This window comes from Drosophila montana, unplaced genomic scaffold (genome assembly GCF_035044405.1).
Source record: "Drosophila montana isolate Dmon_TW-CO22-7 unplaced genomic scaffold, ASM3504440v1 contig_3626_1, whole genome shotgun sequence".
Taxonomy (NCBI): domain Eukaryota; kingdom Metazoa; phylum Arthropoda; class Insecta; order Diptera; family Drosophilidae; genus Drosophila; species Drosophila montana.
This window is the reverse complement of record NW_026998511.1, coordinates 355,502-377,971: the sequence shown is the minus strand read 5'-3', so window position 1 is coordinate 377,971 and position 22,470 is coordinate 355,502. Positions and strand designations below refer to the sequence as shown.

General features: G+C 44.4%; 5 protein-coding genes across 5 annotated transcripts; 4 read left to right on the top strand and 1 right to left on the bottom strand.

The window, feature by feature from the left end:
• Window positions 1-4,490: 4,490 nt before the first annotated feature.
• On the top strand, window positions 4,491-9,316 carry Syt12 (Synaptotagmin 12). The gene is made up of 5 exons (XM_064692605.1): window positions 4,491-4,864; window positions 4,924-6,059; window positions 6,119-6,284; window positions 7,581-7,949; window positions 8,009-9,316. Exons 1-5 carry the CDS (start codon window positions 4,658-4,660, stop codon window positions 8,393-8,395), a joined length of 2,265 nt encoding a protein of 754 aa, XP_064548675.1. The 5' UTR covers window positions 4,491-4,657; the 3' UTR covers window positions 8,396-9,316.
• Window positions 9,317-13,494: 4,178 nt separating this feature from the next.
• Window positions 13,495-16,343, top strand: dmrt11E (doublesex-Mab related 11E). The gene is made up of 2 exons (XM_064692670.1): window positions 13,495-14,609; window positions 15,937-16,343. The coding sequence occupies exons 1-2, from the start codon at window positions 14,165-14,167 to the stop codon at window positions 16,302-16,304; spliced, it is 813 nt and encodes a 270-aa protein (XP_064548740.1). The 5' UTR covers window positions 13,495-14,164; the 3' UTR covers window positions 16,305-16,343.
• A 520-nt stretch (window positions 16,344-16,863) lies between these two features.
• On the top strand, window positions 16,864-18,446 carry wuho (tRNA (guanine-N(7)-)-methyltransferase non-catalytic subunit wuho). Its single transcript, XM_064692681.1, has one exon. The coding sequence runs from the start codon at window positions 16,902-16,904 to the stop codon at window positions 18,219-18,221; it is 1,320 nt and encodes a 439-aa protein (XP_064548751.1). The 5' UTR covers window positions 16,864-16,901; the 3' UTR covers window positions 18,222-18,446.
• A 707-nt stretch (window positions 18,447-19,153) lies between these two features.
• Rpt4 (Regulatory particle triple-A ATPase 4) lies at window positions 19,154-21,106 on the bottom strand. Its single transcript, XM_064692603.1, has 5 exons — window positions 20,916-21,106; window positions 20,729-20,848; window positions 19,588-20,308; window positions 19,382-19,522; window positions 19,154-19,321 (listed from the first exon to the last, which is right to left on the bottom strand). Exons 1-5 carry the CDS (start codon window positions 21,022-21,024, stop codon window positions 19,219-19,221), a joined length of 1,194 nt encoding a protein of 397 aa, XP_064548673.1. The 5' UTR covers window positions 21,025-21,106; the 3' UTR covers window positions 19,154-19,218.
• Window positions 21,107-21,253: 147 nt separating this feature from the next.
• Window positions 21,254-22,451, top strand: LOC135435513 (rhythmically expressed gene 2 protein). The gene has a single exon (XM_064692604.1). It carries the CDS (start codon window positions 21,479-21,481, stop codon window positions 22,253-22,255), a length of 777 nt encoding a protein of 258 aa, XP_064548674.1. The 5' UTR covers window positions 21,254-21,478; the 3' UTR covers window positions 22,256-22,451.
• Window positions 22,452-22,470: the final 19 nt, after the last annotated feature.

Sequence of the window (22,470 nt, the reverse complement as noted above, 5' to 3'; positions counted from 1 at the left end):
TTTGTTATTGTTAATACGCGTACTTTGCCCAAATTTACTGTTACCTTTTGCTTGTGGCGCCCTGTGATATTGTGAAGCGGAATTTAAAGTAACATAATTAAAAACAAAAAAAACCTAAATAAAATAAAAACTATATACATATATAAAACAAGTGCGCAGTAAAGTGAAAATTTGGGTAATTAAGCTTGAAGTGAGTGAGAAAAAATGCGAAATATTGCAATATATATACATATGTTTCATTTATGAAATAAATGTACTTTGATTTTGGTTTTGTGGCGAAATACATTTTTGTGCGTGCAACTTGTAGCAAAGCGAAAGTCAAAGCAGCTTAAATAAAACGAGCTACTTGCATTTTCCGCAATGTAATTGCTCGTGTGTGGGTGCGTGCGTGTGTGTGTGTGTGTGTGTGTGTGTATGTGTGCGTGTCTCTACTTCCGCCAACATGCTCCAATTTTGTGTTATCTTCTGCCTCTCACTTTTGATTGCTTTGACTTTCGCTGGATTCTTTTTTCCCTCCAACTTTCGCTCTTAAATAGCTGGCGTGTGTGTGTGTGTGTGTGTGTGTGCGTGTGTGTGAATACTATCAAATGTTTTGGCTTTGAGCTACGACTGTCTGACGTGACCGAAACTCATTTGGCTGCCAATTGGACCAACCGTGTTTCACTGTCCAGCCAAAAGCAGGTCACTTGCCTTCGCCCCAATCAACAACCCCGCCCCCCGCCCCCCGCCCATCAGCCTATACATCATTCACCTAACATTGTCTTCGTCTGGCACATACATAAATCAGCCGGATAAGTTTTATAAGTTAATAGCATATTGGAATGCTCTTTAATTGACTATCTACCTTTTTTTTTTTAATTTCTCCATCTTTGTTTAAGAGTGCCCAACTTGACTTTAGAAGAAAATACCTCTATACATGTATATCTTTAGCTTTACAACACTAGATGTTGTTGCAGACTGCTGACTTTTCAAAGTTACGTTCAATATATGTAACAAATTTTTTCTGCATATTTGTCACACTGTGCACAGTGGAATGACCTCGCAGTAGGTTAATGAAAAGTAGCTGTTGTTGTTGCTGCTGCTGCTGCAAAAGTTCTGCAGTTACTTGGGATGCCAAAATGGCTGCCATCTCACTCTCTCTCTCTCTCTCTCTCTCTCAGTCTCTCTCTCTCTGTTTCGCTCACTGCTGCTCTCTTTGTATGCGGGCTTATTAAACGCTTATTTAATTATAATGCATTTATGTCGCTGCATAATTAAAATAAAATGCCGCCGCCTGCAATTTTCGTTACCGAAATGCAATTTTTAGTATTTTTTGTTGACAGTTAAGTGCGAAACGGGGCCATTTGTCGGTAGTCGCCGCGCCCCGCGCCCCGCGCCCCCTTACTATCCCTGGGAGGCTGCGAGCGGGTTGCGGGTGCAGGCCAGAAAGTGCCCATATTGGGGGCTAATGGGCTTTCAGCCAAGAAGAGGAAGCAGAGCAAGAAGAGTAGCGTAATTATGACAAGATGATGTCAGCTGTGAATGTGACCAGCTCAGATGGGATTAACTTTGCTCTTATTTATATATATGTATATACATGTGTATGTATGTGTGAACACAACAGTTAGAGCCCGCGTGTCGGTGTGCATTGCCACGCCCTCGCTGCAGCTGTCATATAACAGACTTTGATCTGTTAAAAAGCTATAGAGTTATGTTAGTGCTGTGGTACTCTCAAATATTCTATATAGACATAGGTCAAAAATTCTCAGCCCCATAACTTGGCCAAAACTCATCCGATTTCCACGAGATTTGGCTCTTTGGTCATGGTTTGGCCCCTAGATCAACTTGGCATCCAAATCTGGTAACACTATTTCTGGTCGAAATTCATGTAAAATTGGTCCCCTTAAAATGTCCTATATATGTATGTAGACATAGGTCGAAAATTCCCACCCCCATAACTCGGTCAAAACTCACCCGATTTTCATTGGGTTCGTAGTCTTGTTCTAGGTTTGGCCTCTAGATCAATTTGGCATCTAAATCTGGCAACATTATCCTTGGTCAAAATTCATGTAAAAATGGTAATATCCTATATACCCATAGGTCTTATGTATGGCAGCTATATGATATAGTAGTCCGATATATATATATGTATATATGAGGATCATAATGTAACTAAATCACCTTGAGTTTGTTGACGTTATCTCGATAAATAAAAAAGTTTTCCATACAAAAACCTACCTATCGACCGATCGTTTCTATGGCAGCTGTATGATATAGTAGTCCGATCCGGATTCGATATATGAACTGCCCGTAACAGAATGACGGACCTATGCAAAGTTTTAAGACGATAGCTTTAAGACTGAGAGACAAGTTCGCATAGAAACAGAAAGGCGGAGGAACGGACATCAAGTCAGCTGCAGATCCTGATCAAGAATATATATACCCCATGGTGTCGGAGATGTCTCCTTCTATACAAAATTATAATACCTTCTACAAGGGTATACAAATATTGGATTGAGTATAATTGATAATTCAAATAACTTAACCCAGAGAGGAGCGGAATTTTCATGAATATGCCGTGAAGATAAAGGATGAAGGCATCTTAGCTCTTAAATTAGCTGTGAAAAGATAGTGCCTAGGAGGAGGAGGCAGAGACGGAGGAGGAGGCAGAGGCAGAGGAGGAGGAGGAGGCAGAGGAGACTGTGGAGGAGTTGACGGAGGAGTAGACAGAGGAGGACTAGGATTAAGAGTCTTGAGAACATTAAGCACACTTTTGGCCACTTTCAATTTGAGGCATAGTTTTGATCCATTGTCAACGTGACGCGTTTGGGCTGGCTGCTGCCCGATGACGGCTGTTTGGTCTTTGAAGTGGAAATGCTGCAGCTTTGGTTACAAATTCAATCAAGAAACTGTCAACTGTCAGCTGACAAACGGTCGCTGGGGGAAGGTGGGGTAGCTTGTCCGGTGAGGCTGTATAGAAATGAAAATAGAAATGAAAATAGAAATAGAAATATAAATAGAAATAGAGACAGACACCTGCCGCACACAGTTATAGGACATGATACGAGCTGGGATGCCGTCTTCTGGCTGGGCTGATGTAAGGCGATGCTAGATGAAAGTGTCGCCCGTCACTCCTTTCCCATTGTTCCCTCTGCGTCTTGGACATTCCCTCTCATCGTTTTCGCATGAAAAGTTTTTGGTTTAATTTTAAGTTTGCGTACGAAAGAGCGCTGAAAAAACTGTGCCAAGTGGTCACAGATTGGAGCTGAGCGCGTGCTCAAGGGTTTTTCCCAACGGGGCGGGGTAGCTACCGATAGACAATAGAAAGGTTTACCCGAATAGTAGCAGGTCGTCCATCGAGGGGAGTGAATTGGGGTAGGTAAGTACCAGAAGGGATGCCTTTCACTGAGAAGTAAACACGTGGCAGGAGGAGGTGATGCCCAGAGAGAGAGGGAAGGTAGTGTCAAAAGGGTTGTCTGAAGGATAAGAAGAGGCAAGAGATATTAAAATGGACTGGTGAAGGACACCACAGCAAGCGGGTGCCCAAGGCGAAGGGGATGGGCTTCCCCTCATGACCAGAAGTAGAGATACTTTTGTCGAGGTAGGGAAGAAAGTATTCCTAAAGAAAAAGGAGGCAATGTTCCGACTGGGAAACTCTTCCTGTCGAGAGGGGGCATACAGCGAATGAAACTAAGTCAAGGAATCGTCCAAATAAGAATGATTCTTAACAAAGTGAAGGAATGGTCCAAATAAGAATGCGTTTTATAAAGACGAGGCAGAGCAAATGGTTTTCCCCTGAGTGACAGCAGCAAGAGTGGGGTAGCCTTACGATAGGTAGGATGGGTGGCATTTAACTGGAGGTAAATCATAAGGAAGGAGGTAGTGCTAAGTAATAGATACAGCGCAGAAAGGAAGGTGGAATAGCCGAAGGATGCTTCCCTAGAGGCAGGTCGGTAGGGTTTACCTCTATGCAAGCAGCAGGGAAGTGGGATGTCCCGACATAGGGAGGAATAGTCAATGTCTTGGAGCTTCCTAGAGAAGCGGAGCGACAAAGGATTTCTCCATGGAGGCAGGTCGGAAGGGTTTACCTCTATGCAAGCAGCAGTCGGATGTCCCGACATAGGGAGGAATAGTCAATGTCTTGGAGCTTCCTAGAGAAGCGGAGCGACAAAGGATTTCTCCATGGCGGCAGGTCGGAAGGGTTTACCTCTATGCAAGCAGCAGGGAAGTCGGATGTCCCGACATAGGGAGGAATAGTCAATGTCTTGGAGCTTCCTAGAGAAGCGGAGCGACAAGGGATTTCTCCATGGAGGCAGGTCGGAAGGGTTTGCCTCTGTGCAAGCTGCAGGGAAGTCGGATGTCCCGACATAGGGAGGAATAGTCAAGGTCTTGGAGCTTCCTAGAGAAGCGGAGCGACAAAGGATTTCTCCATGGTGGCAGATCGAAAGGGTTTACCTCTATGCAAGCAGCAGGGAAGTCGGATGTCCCAATCGGACCCAAGGGCTGAGCGATAAATACGGCTTGTATCTGAAGCCAAGCCGGCAGCTGCTTTGGCGCAACCTTGTCTAATTCCAAGGATATTCCATGCCCGTTCCAGCCTACAACCCAGAGGAAATGCACGCCGCAATCAGCTGCTGCTAACCTACCTGGCTGACTAGTTACCCGGCTATAGCCGGCTATGGACAGCGCATCCATGTCGCTGACGTCGCTGACCAGCCTGGGGCTGTTGCTGCTGCTGCTGATGGTGTTGGTGATGTGCGTGCTGTTGGTGTGCCGTTGTTTGGGTCCGCGTGCCGCCAGCTGGATGCGAATGCGCTCCAGCAAGGAGGAGAAAATTGGCCTGTCCAAGCACAAGCTGTTCCATGCCAACGGCTACATGGCCAGCGTGAGTAGCGCAGCTCCAGCTGCAGCTGAGCCCATATTTAATCACTTTACTGCCCGCAGATACAATCCGGCTCCGAGTTTCTGCTGAGCACCAGCGGCAGCTTCAAGCGCTTCGATACCATTGACAAGGACGACCACAATCGCTCCCAGCAGCAGCTGCTGCAGCTGCAACAACACCACCACCAGCAGCAGCAGCAGCAGCAACAGTTGCTGCTGGGCAATGGAGGCGAGAACATGACGACGACGACGACGACACCTTTGTGGAATCTGCCGCAGGCGGATGTCAGCATTCCGCCGCAGCCGCTGCGCCCAGCGCCGGCGCCGGCACCGAACAGCGCCGGGCCAAGCAGCAAGACGGTCACCTTCTCCTTCAGCCAGATCAATGAGCTGGACTCGCCCACGACGGAGCCGCGCTCCTGCCCGCGACCAGCTACGGCTGCGGCTGCGGCTGCGGCTGCTCTGCCGCAGCCGCTGGAGGCGCCGCCGCCGCCGCGACTAACGACATCCGCGTCGGTGACGCTCTCCGCGACGGCCATACCGCGTCCCATTGCCAAGCGGCAGGTGTCGCTGCAGCAGGGCATCAATCGCAGCACAGAGGCCGCACCGACCCAATCCCAATCCCAATCGCTGTCCCAGTCCGAATCCCAGCACCAGCCGGAGCGTCGTCCGCCGGCGCTAAAGCGTCGCAATTCGAGCACGAATCCCTTTCTGTGCGAATCCACGGAGCAATTGCCGCCGCCGACGGCAGATCCGCCGCACAATGGCAATCCCTTCGTGCATGGCCAGAGCCTGTCCAGCCGCCTGCTCAAGCTGCACAATGCCAACAATCCGTTCACGGGGCTGACGCAGCGCGTCAAGGGGCCGCACATGCTGCAGAAGACCATCTCGGAGGATTATCTGTTCCGCAAGCTGCCCAATGGACATGGCGCCGCGAATGGGAACGGCAACGGCAACGGCAACTCGACCTGGTGCTTTGGTCGCTCGCTGCTCCGGCAGGATTCGAGCATCAGCCTGGGCCTGGGCAGGCGGAACAGCTCGCAAATTTCGCTGGACGGCTCGATTGAGGGCATCCATTTGGAGCACGCGATCTCCTGCGATTCGGTCAACTCGGACGCATCGTCGCTGTGCCTCGATCAGCTCGATCAGCCCTATACGCAAATCACGGGCTATCTCTGCGTCAGCCTGCAGTACGACATGTGAGTGCCCATTCATCTAAATGAAAATCCATTTGATGCATGCGACACTCATCTTTCAGGCACAAAAGCAGCAACAGCAGCCAGAACGAGGAGCAGCTGGAGCTGACGGTCAGCGTGCTGGAGGCCAAGGGACTCATCTGTCCGCTCAGCATGGGCCTCGACTCGCTGGACACATTCGTGCGCATCTACCTGGTGCCCGATCATGCGGGCGGCATGCAGACCAAGGTGAGTGAAAGGCTGCCAATCGAGTCCTTTATAGTCGTCCACACGAGCTTTGAGCTTTAAGAAAGCTTTAAGGCTTAAGAGAGCTTTCAGCTCCAAAGGTTGCCTAGCCCAAGGCTACCAATGGAGTCCTTTATAGTCGTCCAATTGAGCTTTAAGAAAGCTTTAAGTTTTAAGGGAGCTTTTAGCTCAAACGACATTAAGTGAGCTTCAGATTTGACCTTTTGAGAATGAACATAATAGTAAAGAAGAAGAATACAAGGATAAGAAAATCTTGAGCTTTAAGAAAGCCTTAAGTTTTAAGGGAGCTTTTAGCTCAAACGACTTTAAGTGAGCTTCAGATTTGGAAATTTGGCAAAAAAGCATACAAGGATAATAAAAGCTTGAGCTTTATTAAAGCTTTAAGGTTTAAGAGAACCTTTCGCTCTAATGAGCTTTAAGAAGAAGGATACAAGGATAATAAAAGCTTGTGCTTTAAGAATGAGAATATAATGAAAGCTGAAAGGGGAGATGCTTTATTGCATCTAGCCAAGTTGCGTTAGAAGAGACTTTCGCAGTGTTAGAAAAGGGCTTTAAAAAATTTCGTAAAGCTCTTTAAATGCTCTCCGTTTTAGCTCTCAGTTATAGCTAGTTAGAGCTTTAAGCTTAAAGCGAACTTCAAACAAGTAAGAATGCTTTAGACGAGGCTACCCGACCGCCTACCCGGCTTTGTATTGCTGTACAAAATAGAAAAGTGACTAAAAACTATTAAAGTCTCCTTTAAGCTCATGAAGCTCTCTTAAAGCTCACCTTAAAGCTTCAATAAAAACTGTTCGACAAAGCTCTGTTGAACCATTAAGTCACTTTAGTTAATTTAACGTTTGATCACTTCTTCTGCTCTCGCCAACTTCCTGTTGCAATTTTTGGCATTAAAGCTCACCTTAAAGCTCTTTCCACTTAAACTAAAACTGTTCGACAAAGCCCTGTTAAACAATTAAGGCACTTTAGTTAATTATACGTTTGATTAACTGTTAATTCACTTCTTTGAAGCTGCTTTTGCCGGCAATTTGTAGACTTAAAGCTCACCTTAAAGCTCTTTTCACTTGAACTAAAACTGTTCAGCAAAGCCCTGTTGAACAATTAAGGCACTTTAGTAAATTATACGTTTGATTATGTGTTAATTCACTTCTTTGAAGCTGCTCTCGCCAACTTCCTGCAGCAATTTGTAGTCTTAAAGCTCACCTTAAAGCTTTTGCTTAAGAAGCCAACCCTGCTTAGGTCTCTCTTAATGCATTCACACTCTTCTGCCCGCCCTGTCAGGTGGTTAGGTCAACGCTGACGCCAGCGTACAATGAGAGCTTCAACTTTCGACTGAAGCGCGAGGCGGGCAGGCGGTCGCTCTGGTTCCATCTGTACCACAATGGGCCCGCGCACACGCTGATCGGCGAGGCGGAGATGGAGATTGGCGAGATGTCGCGTCCGATAACCACATGGATACCGTTGTCCGATTCGCGCAAATGCAATGCCCGCTGGGGTGAGCTGATGTTCTCGCTGAGCTATCTGCCGACAGCGGAGCGCCTCACCATAGTCGTGGTGAAGGGACGCAATCTCAAGCTGGACCTGGAAGCGGAGCAGCAGCAGCAGCAGCAGCAGCAGCAATCGGGCGCAGTGCAGCACGTGTTTGTCAAGGTGAGGATTGCTCGGTTGATTTATGTCGGCCCATGCTGCACGTCCGATTTGTTACCTAGGTCTATCTGATGAACAACGACAAGAAGGTGCTGAAGAAGCGCACCTCGCTGAAGCGCAAGGATCGCTGCCCCATTTTCAACGAGTCGATGATCTTCAGTGTGCCGCCCCAGGGTCTGACCACGGTCCAGCTGCGCCTCACCGTGTTCGGTGTCACGGACAACGGGATTGTGGCATTGGGTCATGTCATTGCCGGCAGCTGTGCGGTCGGCAAGGGTCTGCGCCACTGGCATCAGATGCTCTCCTCGCTGCGCAAGCCGGTGGCCATGTGGCATGTGCTCCGACGCGCCGCCAATCAGCCCGTCTTCATTGGCGGCGCCGAGGCCGTTGTCGCCGCCATGCAGAGCACCCTGCAGCGGGCCAGCGCCAAGCGCAATAGCATCGTCTAGACGGGTGAGGCGGATGACACGGATGGAGCTGTGGCGCGTTGCGGCTGTAGAAGTTGGAGCGACAACTGGTGAGGGAGCTGGAGCGGGAGCAGAAAATGGAGCGTGAACTGAAGCAGGAAGTGGAGCTAGAGCTGGAGCGAGAACTAGAGCAGGAACTGAAGCAGGAACTGGAGCAAAATCTGGAGTAAGACCTGAAGTAAGAGCTGGAGTCAGAGCTGAAGCAGGAACTATAGCAGGAACTGGAGCAGGAACTGGAGCAGGAACTGGAGTCAGAGCTGAAGCAGGAACTGGAGCGAGAGCTAGAGCAAGAGCTGGAGCGAGAGCTGGAGTCATAGCTGAAGCAGGAACTTGAGCGAGAACTGGAGCAGGAACTAGAGCAGGAACTGGAGCAAGAGCTGAAGTCAGAGCTGAGGTAAGAACTTGAGCGAGAACTGAAGCAAGAGCAAGACCTTGAGCGAGAACTGGAGCAGGAACTGGAGCAAAAGCTTAAGCGAGACTTGCAGCCAGAACTGGAGCAGGAACTTGAGCAGGAACTTGAGCGAGAACTGGAGCGAGAACTGGAGCAGGAACTGGAGCGAGAACTGGAGCAGGAACTGAAATGGTAACTGGAATTGGATCTCCAGCGAGAACTCAAGCGTAAGCCAGATTAAGAGTTGCATCTTAATGCAAGGATGTGCGATTGCATTTAGACAGAAGTCACATTCTGCCTCGGTCAAGCCCTCAGCCACGCCCACAAACCACACACACTATACCCACCAGCCACATCCCGTATCCAACTGCCATGTGGCCTTGTCCCAGCTCCAAGATGGCAGCGTCTGCATTGCATTTACTAAATTTCTTACTTTTCTACAAGTTTCCTAAAGCCAAACTTAACAGAAACCCCGCACCAAAGGACAAATCGAGCCTATTAACTAGTTATATATACACACACACACACATATATATATATATATATATATATACTATATAATATATATATATTTAGTCGTATGCATGCACAATATACCATATATGTACTTATTAAATACTGCACGCACGCATTGTTATCAAGCATTTACCACTTATCGATAATTATCGAGCTGCTAAATATCGATCAGCGTATAAGCTAGTTCTAGATCTTCGAAAAGTCGAATATTAAATACCCTCGCAATACTCCAAGATACAGTTAAAAACTCGAAATGTCTGATAGTTACAAAATGATAGTTCCAACTGATAACAGAGATCGGATATATCTACTCATATATTACTGATTGACTGACTTACTCGCTGATTGACTGACTGACTGACTGACCGACCGATTGATTGCGATAGATTTATCGTGACGAGATTTTCGATAACTTCCAGTTTAATGCAACTCTCGATTGCGATAAATCTTTTGTGATGATACTTTCAATAACACAGATAGGTTACATATATATTGATTGACGGATTGACGGACTGATTGAATTACTGACTAACTGATTGCGATAGATCTTTTGTGACGGGATTTTCGATAACATAGATCGAAATATATCTACTCATATATAACTGACTGACTGACTGACGGACTGACTGACTGATTGACTGACTGACTGGCTGACTGATTGCGATAGATCTTTTGAGGCGAAACGTTCGATTACCTTCACTTGAATGCAAGTCGTGATTGCGATAGATCTTTTGATTGACAGACTGATAGACTGTTCGATTGACTGAATGACTGACTGACTGATTGACTGATTGACTGACTGATTTCAATCGATCTTTTGTGAAAAGATTTTCGACAACTTCCAATTGAATGCGCTTTTATGTTTCTCATCCGAACTGTTCCGCATTTCTTCTTCTTCTTTAAATACCTTTTGAATGAATGAGCTATTTTTTTGGGTGACAAATAACCTACCTAGCCCGGGCAAAGCCGGTTAATACCATCCAGTTGTCTCACGCAAGGGTATAAAAGTTAGAAGCACATTTGCACAAAAATGCTGGCTACTTTTTACTAAGTTAACTCATAAATTATATGCATAAACATATAAATATAAATATATATATCAATTATATTCTATGAATAGATAAAACGTTTTCTGGCAATCAAGATATTTGAAATATTTAAATACAAAGATGGAAAATGTTGCGAGCGAAAAAAAGGAAAATTTGGAGAAAAAAAATAATTGCATATGAATAAAACCGTGGAAGGAAAACCCGATTCGAGCAATGTGATATGTAATAATTCAGATTTAGCTAATTAAACGAGATGTATGTGAATGTATGTGCGTATTTGTATTCGAACCTGCATTCGTATTCGTATTCGTATTCTTATTCGTATTCGTATTTGTATTCGAACTCGTATTCGTTTTCGTATTCGTATTCGTATTCGTATTTGTATTCGTATTCGTATTCGTATTCGTATTCGTATGTGTATTTGTATTCGAACTCGTATTCGTATTCGTATTCGTATTCTTATTAGTATTCGTATTCGTATTCGTATTCGTATTCGTATTCGTATTTGTGATTGTATTCGTATTCGTATTCGTATTTGTATTTGTTTTCGTATTCGTATTCGTATTCGTATTCGTATTCGTATTCGTATTCGTATTCGTATTCGTATTTGTATTCGTATTCGTATTCGTATTCGTATGTGTATTTGTATTCGAACTCGTATTCGTATTCGTATTCGTATTCTTATTAGTATTCGTATTCGTATTTGTGTTCGAACTCGTATTCGTTTTCGTATTCGTATTCGCATTCGTATTCGTATTCGTATTCGTATTTGTATTCGAACGCGTATTCGTATTCGTATTCGTATTCATATTCATATTCGTATTCGTATTCGTATTCGTATTCGTATTTGTGTTCGAACTCGTATTCGTTTTCGTATTCGTATTCGTATTCGCATTCGTATTCGTATTCGTATTCGTATTCGTTTTCGTATTCGTATTCACATTCGCATTCGTATTCGTATTCGTATTCGTATTCGTATTCGTATTCGTATTCGTATTCGTATTCGTATTCGTTTTCGTATTCGTATTCGTATTCGTATTCGTATTCGTATTCGTATTCGTATTCGTATTCGTATTCGTATTCGTATTCGTTTTCGTATTCGTATTCACATTCGTATTCGTATTCGTATTCGTATTCGTATTCGTATTCGTATTCGTATTCGTATTCGTATTCGTATTCGTATTCGTATTCGTATTCGTATTCACATTCGTATTCGTATTCGTATTCGTATTCGTATTAGTATTAGTATTCGTAGTCGTATTTGTATTCGCATTCGTATTTGTATTCATTTGAAAGCCAGCAAGTATTTACGAATGGTTTTATACTAGTTATATATATATATATATATATATATATATATATATATATATATATATATATATTATACTCGATGGATCAACAGACTTAGCACAGTTTGGAGTTAACGAAAACGTTTTCGAGTTGCTGTCAAAGCCGCGTGTTCAGTGGAAATAAGATTTACCAAAGAAACAATAATCAAAATACACATAAATCAGATCGATTCGATCGTTATTTCATTTACCCTAAGACCTACTTACGATCCAAACAGCCCGAAGAAAGAACTAACTTTGCTAACTTCGGCAGGCCGAACACCAAATACCCTTGTAGAATGTGCGAAAAGCAGACGGCATATCGAATATCTGGAATAACATATAAGGTTTTCCATATAAAAACTTATTCCTCGAGCGATTCTGAAGGAATAACCATATGATATAGCAGTCAAATGTGTAGAAAAATGTTACAGATCGCCAAGTCTGGTAAAGAGAATATATATATATATATATATTTTGCCAGGAATCAGCTGGAGATTTAAGCTATATATAGAGATGATCATCGTATAGCAGCTATATACACAAGATTCTTCCGATTCTTTCTTTCGATTCTGTTTCAGAATATATAGACTTTATGGCATATATATATATATGTATATATATATATTTCGTTTCTCACAAAATAATCGCAAACCGAAAGCCACACAAATTAAAGCAAAAGACAATAACTTTGCAAGCATTTAAGAGGAGAGATTAAAAAAAAAGCAATTTCGTATAGTTAAAATTGATAACTTGAAGCACAAATCAGACAATTGCGGCAAGTTTGAACCTTTTGTTAACCCGCACCGAGCCCAGGCTATTTACCTGTATATATACTATATATATCTATAACGATCTATAGCTATGCATATTCGAAGAAATCGAAGAACTTTAGTAGAACTATATAAATGACCAATCAATCCAAAAACCTGGCACACAACCTTTAGCAGCTTTAATATTCCAACTAAGTAAAAAGTAAAAATATTTAATGAAGATAAACTAATATCTAAATGAAAACTTAAAGAAAATTCAAGAAATAGCTGTAATTGCTTACAAATTAATTATGCAAATATCAGTTTTGTACTTTAGCTAAGAATCAAGCGAAAAAACATAATTCAAGATTGTTAAAAACTTAGTTAAATAATTCTCGTGTTGAATATTTGTATTTACATACATGCATCTAAGTGCTACACACACACACACACACACACACACACACACACACATACTATATATACCTTATATATACACATATGTATACATATATATATCTATATTGGATAGATGTAAACGATCTATATGCGAATGCTACAAATTGTTATACAAATAAAAATCGAATTGAAATAAAACAAAAGAACATTCAAAAAGATTAACAACTAAGCACGCTCCACTTGTGTTTACTCGACGGGCGTATACCCTGTAATTTGATTGTATATGACACCACATAGACCTGATTTTAAGCTGCAGACTAGGTTTGGCATATTCTTTCCACAGAGGAGAAAAAGCATATTCGCAGTCCACAGAAAAGTCTCGCACTGAGACTATTGTCGAGTATATATAGAGAGTATAGAGTATTATGGATCTTTAAAGTCGCATAAAATGAGCATTATATATGAGTATTATAGATCTTGAAGATTCAATAAGATAAGATATCGATTATTTCGAATTAAAACCGAATTCAACCTAACCCAACTTTAAATTCATTCCTCATTATAGAGTATTATAATAGAGTATTATAGATACTTAAAGTCCCATCAAATAATATCTAGATTATTTGCTGTTTTTCTCAAGAAGAAGCATAAATATTTTGCTATAAATCAGAGCAAAGTCTTTTCAATATAACCTCACTTTAAATACATTCACAATAGATTCAAATGCAAGGGAAGTTAAACTAAAATGTTTCAATGTTCAAAGATTTCGCGAACTCTTCTCTAGATTCATGCCTAAAGAACTAAAGAATATTGTGACTTGAATGTGAATACAGGGTATACGAAGTGAAAAGTCTCGAACAAAACAAAGCAATTAAAATTGATACTCTTGTGGACACACACACACACACACACACACGCGCAGCAGACGACAGCTGGACAGATATAGAGATACATTTGTATCTTTGTGCGGTTTTCAATTGAATTTCCAATTTCAATTTGTCTGATGCCAGCCAGCTGTGCTGCCATTGGATCAGCTATTTTTAGTCACAGCGATTAGCAGCCAATGGGCTGGCAGCAGGGATTCATCTGCGACCACTTGACGTCGTCGTCGTCGACTCGCGCCGCTGCCAGACTGTCTGGCAAGTAGCAGAAATCACTTCACGGCAACTCGACGCGATCAACCGGACCGGACCGGGTCCTTGCCTGATAAATGTGTGTGTAACGTGGCGCGAGATCCTTTCAGTTGATAGCTGGCCGTGCTACTGATTAGAACGTTCTCTTTGTACTTTGACAATCGACTAGGCAATAAAAACGTGATGCACTCGCTGGCCGTTAACATGGTTGGCAGCTCCAAGGAGCGCCGAATGCTGCGCACGCCCAAGTGTGCCCGCTGTCGCAATCATGGCGTCATCTCGTGCGTCAAGGGCCACAAGAAGCTGTGCCGCTGGCGCGAATGCTGTTGCCCCAATTGCCAGCTGGTCGTCGATCGGCAGCGCGTCATGGCCGCCCAGGTGGCGTTGCGACGCCAACAAACCATGGAGGCTTTGGAGGCACATGCCGCTGAACCGCCCAATCCCATCGCCAGCGATGAGGAGCAACCGCCGTCGCCGGCGACGTCGCTGACCACGCCCACCAAATCCAGCACCATGGCGGCGAATACGCTGCGCACACGCCAGGCCCTGATCGCCCAGAAGCGCATCTACAAGCAACGGCTGCGCAATCTGCAACAGTCCACGTTGCACATCACCGCGGCCATGGAAGGTAAGTGCAGCTATTTGTCACACTCAGAGCTGGACAAAAATTCGATTTAAAAAAAAAAGGCTAAATAGAGGGAGGGTAAGAAGTGGAAGAAAGTTCAAAGTGTGCTGATCAAAACACGATATGATCTTCCATAAAAAGACACCGAACTGTTTTTCCATTTTATACACCTATATTATAAAAGGCAACAGTACAAATTTCACAAAAATCAAAAGTCCTGAAAGGCCATAAAGTCGTAAAAGCAAAATTGTCCATTCAAAATAGTCCGTTTACAAGCTAATAGCTATTTACCTATCCAAAAATACTAGATTTAGCTAGAAAATAGCTAAATTAGCAGCAACGTTGCAAGACAGTCGCCCGCCATGCGGTGCCAGACTGTCTGGCAAGGCTTGTAACCCGAGCAAGGCGAGGAAAAGAGAGCGCGCGAGTGAGCGCGAGAGAGCGCTAGAGAGCGAGCGGGGGAGCGGGGGAGTGAGAGCTGGCTAGCGACAGGAAATGCCTGATTCCTTACAAAAACAACAATAACAATTAGAAGAGCAACAAATTTGTTAAAAATCACCCAATGTAATTGAACGCCTGTCGTATGCACGCATATTGAAGCGTTATGTCCAATCCGTCGTTGAAGCCCAATTTTCTTTGCATTGTGTAAATCGATACGTGAAAACGGAAAAACCTCTTGAGGCAAATGTGGCAAAAGTCAACGGGGCAACGACAACAAGCAACAAAACGTTGCAAGGGTGCACATTTTCGAATATTTAACTTTTCCATCTGGTTTCCAAGTAAACGAAAATATTCACGCAGACAATTTTGGTGCCGTGCTGTCTGGTTATGGTCTTTGGCTCTAGGATCTGTATGCTAGGTTCTTTGCTTGTGCAGCTCAAATTACGCCTCAATTTCCACATGCTACACTCAGAGAAATTGTCACTCTAAATTCAAGTACATATGTATACCGAAATATTCATTGATTAAGTATCAATTATGGGCTTGAAAACTGATTGAAAGATTATAAGGCTAGGGTAAAGAATTGCGTTCTCAGGTTAAGATATTTATGATCCCGTACAATGTACTTGATTTGACTACACAATACTTGGTTCTTTCTCTGAGTGTATACACCCACATAGTAGATATTCGGTGTGCTGAACGAATTGAGACAATTTGAAAGCAATTTGTACAATAGATTTGACGCCAACGTCAAGATCAAAGAGCTCGCTCGCTAGCACACGCACACACACAGCCCCCTCCCCCTCCTCTACCCCGCCTACACAACTTATAGCGTGTAATTTCAAATCTAATGCCCCACCTCCCGCCCTCTTCTCATATCCACTTGCAGAGTACAAGCAGCGCTTTCCCACGTTCAATTCACCGCTGCTAGAACGCATGCGCAAGCGACGCGCGTTCGCTGACCCGGAACTGAACTATGCAATGGATACAACGCTACTTGGCAGCTCCGCCTGTGGCGGCGCAGCAGCTCCTTTGGCAACGCCGCCAACAGCAATTGGCAACGCCTTTTATGATCTATTGGGCAATGCCGCCGCCGCTGCAGCAGCAGCAGCAGCAACAGCAGCTGCGCAACAGGAGCAGCATCGGCAGGCATATCAATCAATGCCGCGCATTACGCAGACGCCCACGCCAACGCCCGTCGTCAAGAAGCCCAAGCTGAGTTTTTCAATTGAGTCGATAATTGGCATCAGCACGTAGCCGAGAAGCGAAAAACAGTCGCATTTTGTATATAGACAATTTTTTAAACTAACCTTTTTTTTTAATAGTATTATGATTCTTAGGAAATAAAACAATTTTCACCGGATTTCAAATGTGTCTTGCTTTTTTGCTGAGCTGATTTATCGATAACTAAGTTGCCCCCACGTTATTGGCGCTGAAATTGTATCGCAAATATGGCAACATTAGAAAAATACATCTTGCCAAATAGTTAATAAAACAGTCGCATTTTGTATATTGACCATTTTTTTAGCCAACCTTTTTTTAGTATTTTGATTCTTAGGAAATAAAAATAATTTTCGCCCGATTTCAAGTGTGTGCATATTTTGATTAATTGATTGAACCGATTTAAAAATTGCGCGCGCGAATCATATTTATAGAAAATTTATCGATAACTCAGTTGCACTACGTGATCGGCGCTGAAATTGTATCGCAAATATGGCAACGTTATAAAAATATATGCTGTCAAATAGTTAAAAACAAAAAACATCGCTAACCCTGCCAAATAGTTAACTTAAACTTAACTTACAATATTATGCATTAAGGAGAAAACACTTTTCAACATTTAAATATGCGTAAATGAAGACAAGAGATGCCACTTGTCAAAACGTGACCGTGATTTGGTATTTTTATGTGGCGCAGTCACTGTTTGGCGCCTATTGCACATCTTTCACATGGAACTACACACAACTTTCGCCCGCTGCTGACTCAGAAATGACAACAATATTTTACGCGGAACCCGAACTGGTGCTGGGCCATGGCCGCAAGGTGTTGTTTCTCAATCCCAATGACCTGCAAATCTTTAAGGACATCGAATTGCCAGCGGACCTAACAACATGTGGACTCAAAATCGCCGCTGCCGACGCGACTGAGGAGCAGCAGCAGCCGGTCGGCTCGGAGAAGGCAGCAGCTGGTGCAAATTTGGAGGTGTCCATAGTAAATGTGAGCTATTCGCCAGATCGACAACTGATTGCGCTGACCACGGCTGGCCAAAAGGCGCTGCTGCTGTACAAAAGCCGGCCCGAGCATGCCAAGCTGCTGTCCGTACGCGCCCTGGCGCGTGCCTCCAGTGCACTGGCATTTGCACCGGACTCGAGTTCGGTGCTGGTCACGGACAAAACCGGCGATTGTTATCGTTACGATTGCGTGGAGCTTGAGGCGCCGCCACAATTGCTGCTGGGTCACCTGAGCATCGTTTACGATATACTGTGGACGCCGGATCAGAAGCACATCATCACCTGCGATCGGGATGATAAAATACGGGTCACCAACTATCCGGCCACCTATGACATACACAGCTATTGCCTGGGCCACAAGGAGTTCGTGTCCGGCCTGGCGCTCCTCACTGGCACCGAGCACCTCGTTTCCGCCTCCGGTGACAAGACGCTGCGTATCTGGAATTACACGACAGGCAAGCAGCTGCTGCAACATGAACTACCCGCGCCGGCAGTGCGCCTGCGGTTGCGCGACTTGCTGCCAGCCAAGCGCTATCAAGTTGCCGTGCTCTTCTACGAACACGTCGAAGCTATTGGCCTGTACGAGCTGGCGCTGGATGAGCAAAGCAAAGATATCTGGACTGTAGCACGGCAGCAGATGGTGCGTGCCGAGGCGGGCAGCTGGAACATAAGCTGCTTTGCGCTCACCAGCGACAGCATCTACGTGGCCGGCGCCCTCGACGAGCGCCTAACGCTGCGCGTCTACAACAGCAGCGATGGCGAGCAGGCCAAAACGACGGTGCCCACGGGCTGGCTGGACATGGTCACTGAGCACTTTGCCGACCAGACGTGCGTGCCGGAGGATCTGTCCGTGTGGTTTAAGAAGCGCTACGACAACGTCAGCGACTACATGGAACGCAAGAAGCGCCGCATCGAGGATCAGCAGCACCAGCAAAAAAGCTGACAATTCCACACTCGCAATTCACACTTAGCCTAGGCATTTTTTGTAATCAATTTTACGAAATATATATATATATATGTATATATATGTTAACCAGTTGCAATTTTGATCAGGCGGATTAATGTCCATGCCAGGACTGCAAGTACTTAAAATATTAGCCTAGATTTGGTTGCGTCTCGTGCTTTAATTCTTTGTCAAATCACGAACAGGCCCGACCTCACCAATAAACTGCTCATTTTTCATACTATTGAAATTGAAAATAGTTATACAAGCTCAAAGCTAGTGTCAAACGGGATGACACGCCGAAAATACCCAAAAAGAAAAAATCAAGAGGTTCTAGTCGGGAGCTCCCGACTAGGCGATACCCTGAACCCTCTTCTTCCAACAGGCGACGGGTATAAAATGAAAGATAATTGATATATGTATATATATACTATTCTAGAACTTGGAAACGGGCCAAGTTATCGAATATTGGAAACAAACTCGATCTGCGCGGGCACTAGGAGGACCTACAGCTAAAATTTCAAGTCTTTAGCTCTTATAGGTTCTGAGATCCTTGCGTTCATACATACGGACGGATGGACAGACAGACATGGCTAGATCGACTCAACTGTTGATGCTGATCAAGAATATATATACTTTATGGGTTCGGAGATGCTTTCTTCTGCCTGTTACATAGATTTGCACAAATACATTATACACATTTTCAATGGGTGCAGGGTATAAAAAGTCGTAAATGCCATGTGATTCTCCAGATTAGGCGTATTTCCAAATTGAGATCCGTGCTAGAAATATCTGATAAATCTGTATCTCCATTGCAGCACGCTAATTAATATATAAACACATTGATTGTAACAATTTTCCGGCTCACGCTCCACTTTCATCAGTTAATAACATTTCGATTAGATATTTGTCCAATCCAATCCACATTATCGTGAGAGTACATAATGTTATTCATATTTATTTTATATTTAGGTAGTTTGCATTTGACAACATGTAATTAAACTGGCTTGTAATCCAATTTGCTTTCAAGCTTCTTGTTGTCCGACACCTTACGCACGGCCTTCATGAAATCCTCTTGAATAACATATTCACGTTCGGCCCTGCAAGCAAATTTTGTATATAATTAGAAGAAGTAGGGGAGCAGCTAGCTGCAGTCTTACCTGATGGCAAAGAGGCCCGCCTCCGTGCAGACATTACGCAAATCGGCGCCATTAAAGTTATCCGACAACTTGACAATGGCCTCATAGTCCATCTCGCCGTGTTTGGCTATCTTGAGCGCATGAATCTTGAGTATCTCCAAGCTAAAATGAACACATAATATATATTGAAATAAAATTGAAGGTTTTATGTTTGTTGTTTCAGTTACCGCGCCTGCTCGTTGGGCAATGGAATTTCGATTTTGCGATCCAAGCGACCGGGACGCAATAGGGCAGGATCTAGCGTATCTGGTCGATTGGTGGCCATGATCATTTTCACCTGACCCAGCGAATCGAAGCCGTCCATTTGATTCAGCAGCTCCATCAGGGTGCGCTGAATCTCACGATCCGCAGACGTGCCCTCGGAGAAACGACGACCGCCAATGGCATCGATTTCATCCATGAATATAATGCAGGGCTGATGATCGCGGGCATAGTTAAACATTTCACGTATCAAACGTGCACTCTCCCCAATATACTTGTCCACAATGGCCGAGGAGACGACCTTCAGGAAATTGGCGTCCAGCTGTGAGGCAACAGCGCGTGCCAGCAGCGTCTTGCCGGTGCCGGGTGGTCCATAGAGTAGACATCCCTTGGGCGGTGTGATGCCGACGCGCAGAAACAGTTCCGGATTGAGCAGCGGCAGCTCAATAACCTCACGCAGCTCACGGATTTGCTCGGTAAGGCCACCGATGGCCGAATAGGTAACATCGCCAGGATCCTCGTGCGACATATTGTACACAAGCGGATCGACTTCGCGCGGCAAATAACGCATTATTGTCAGTGTCGTCATATCCAGGGCGACGCGTGTCCCCGACTTCAACTTGGCCTTGTCCAACTGGCGACGACAGCCAACCACATAGCGCGGTCCATTGGTAGCTTTGACAATGACTAAAGAGAAGCAAGAGAAGTTAGTCCATAAAGCATATATATCCCGGATCAGTACCAAGTCGATCTAGAATAATTGGCTAATTTCCAGTTGTCTTTCTACGATTTCTATCATGCTCCACGCAGACGAGATCCAATCAAAATCGGACTGCTATATCCTATAGCTCAATACGAAGAATCGGTCGCAAACATTGCTTTTTATTAGGATGTATTTCACAATTCTCCTTAGGATTCTCCTCACCCGTTTTTAATCCTCGGCTCGCCGAAGGCAGCCTTTCATTCTTGTTACCCTAGCCAAGCTCGGCCATTTGGAGTGTTAATATTTATAATCAAAATCGAAATTACAGTACACTTCAACTGTAGCACAACTTATATTTAATCTACGCCAGTCGGAAATAGTTATATCTTAGTTTAAGTACTTACACTTATCCTCGGTCAATTGTTTGAGCACCTCGCCCACAATTTGGCCGACACTCTGCAGCGCTTTTAGATCATTTTCTGATTTGTCATACAATTTAGTTAGCTCCTTGAGTTCCTCGCGCTCTATGGTTGAATTATATATTTAATTGTTAAAACCTGATAGTTATTAAATTATTAATTTTGCACCCACTTTCTTTGAGGCGGCCGTCAACTTCTTTGTGCTCCAGCAATTTCTTTCTGTAGTCGGAGAGCGCCTTTTCGCGTATACTCTCCGTGGATGGAGCTGCAGTTACGGTCATTTTAGATGATTATTTGCAATGCTTTTAACAGTTTATAAACATTTGCTAAATAAAAACGAAGCTGTCTAATGATATTGCAGTTTTACAAAACAGTGTGACCGGCTTTGGGGAGCACCGACAATACCATAGACAAATGCCGAAACTAGTATTTTTAATATACTGAATATGCCCTGAACAATGCCCTGGAGACAGTATGCTGTTCACTGCAGTGCAAAATTAATTCAAACAAAGAACGAAATAAAACCTTGTGCGGTTGCAAAATCACTTTGACAATTCTATAGAGATAAAAACAAAGGGCAAACGAAACGCGTATTAAATAAAAGCAGAAATAATCAAAATTAACATATTCTGCAGAGGCCGTTGCAGTATGTACAATTTGAGTACGTGACGTCACTAGCCAAAAATTACTGTTACGCACAATCTATAATCGTCCATTGTCCTGCAGTGTGCCATAATGCCGTTGACCGCTCAATTTGTGCGCAATTTGCAGCGTTTCCGGCTCGTGACCTTTGACGTAACGGATACGCTACTCCGGCTAAAAGAGCCAACCAAACAATACGCCGAAACGGCAGAACAATGCGGAATAACCGGCATAAACAAGGCACAGCTGGAACGCTGCTTTCGGCAACAATTCAAATTGATGAGCCGAACGCACCAGAATTTTGGCCGCTGTACGCCGGACATGAGCTGGCAATCCTGGTGGCTGCAGGTGGTCATCAACACGTTCACCTGCATGGACGCCAGCCTGTCCAAGGCCAAGCTGCAAACTGTCGCCGAGCAGCTGCTGGTCATCTTTCGCACCAGCGCCTGCTGGACGCACATCGAGGGCGCCACGGATTTTGTGCAGCACGTTCGCGAGGCCGGCAAATGTGTGGGCATCATATCCAATTTTGATCCCTCACTGCATCAGGTGCTGAGCGCCATGGGCTTCAATGACAAATTCGATTTCATACTCAACTCGTACGATGCCGGCGTCATGAAACCGGATCCGGCCATATTTCAACTGGCGCTCCAGGGCCTTAACATAGCGCCCGACCAAGCGCTGCACATTGGCAATCAATTGGACATGGATTACACGGGCGCACGCAACAGCGGCTGGAGCAGTCTGCTCGTCCAGCCGAAACAGCCGGCGCCGGCGTCGGCGCCGGAGCCAGGCGATCCGGCCAGGCACACGTACGCCAGCCTCGCCGAGATGCTGCTGGCGCTCGAAACGCAGGCGATAGCCTGGTGAACAAAAAATACACGAAATCGAATCCAAATCTCTGTTCTATTATTTGATTGGTCAAAAGTACGTACGTTATTCGAGAGTTCACTGTACATAATTATAGTAATCAATCTGTGACATGGATCAGTTTTTAAATGATCTGAATTCAATTCAAAAAGTACTTGCCAAACAACTGAATCTTATTTCTGTTGCTAAGCAATTAAATAAAAACATAAATAATT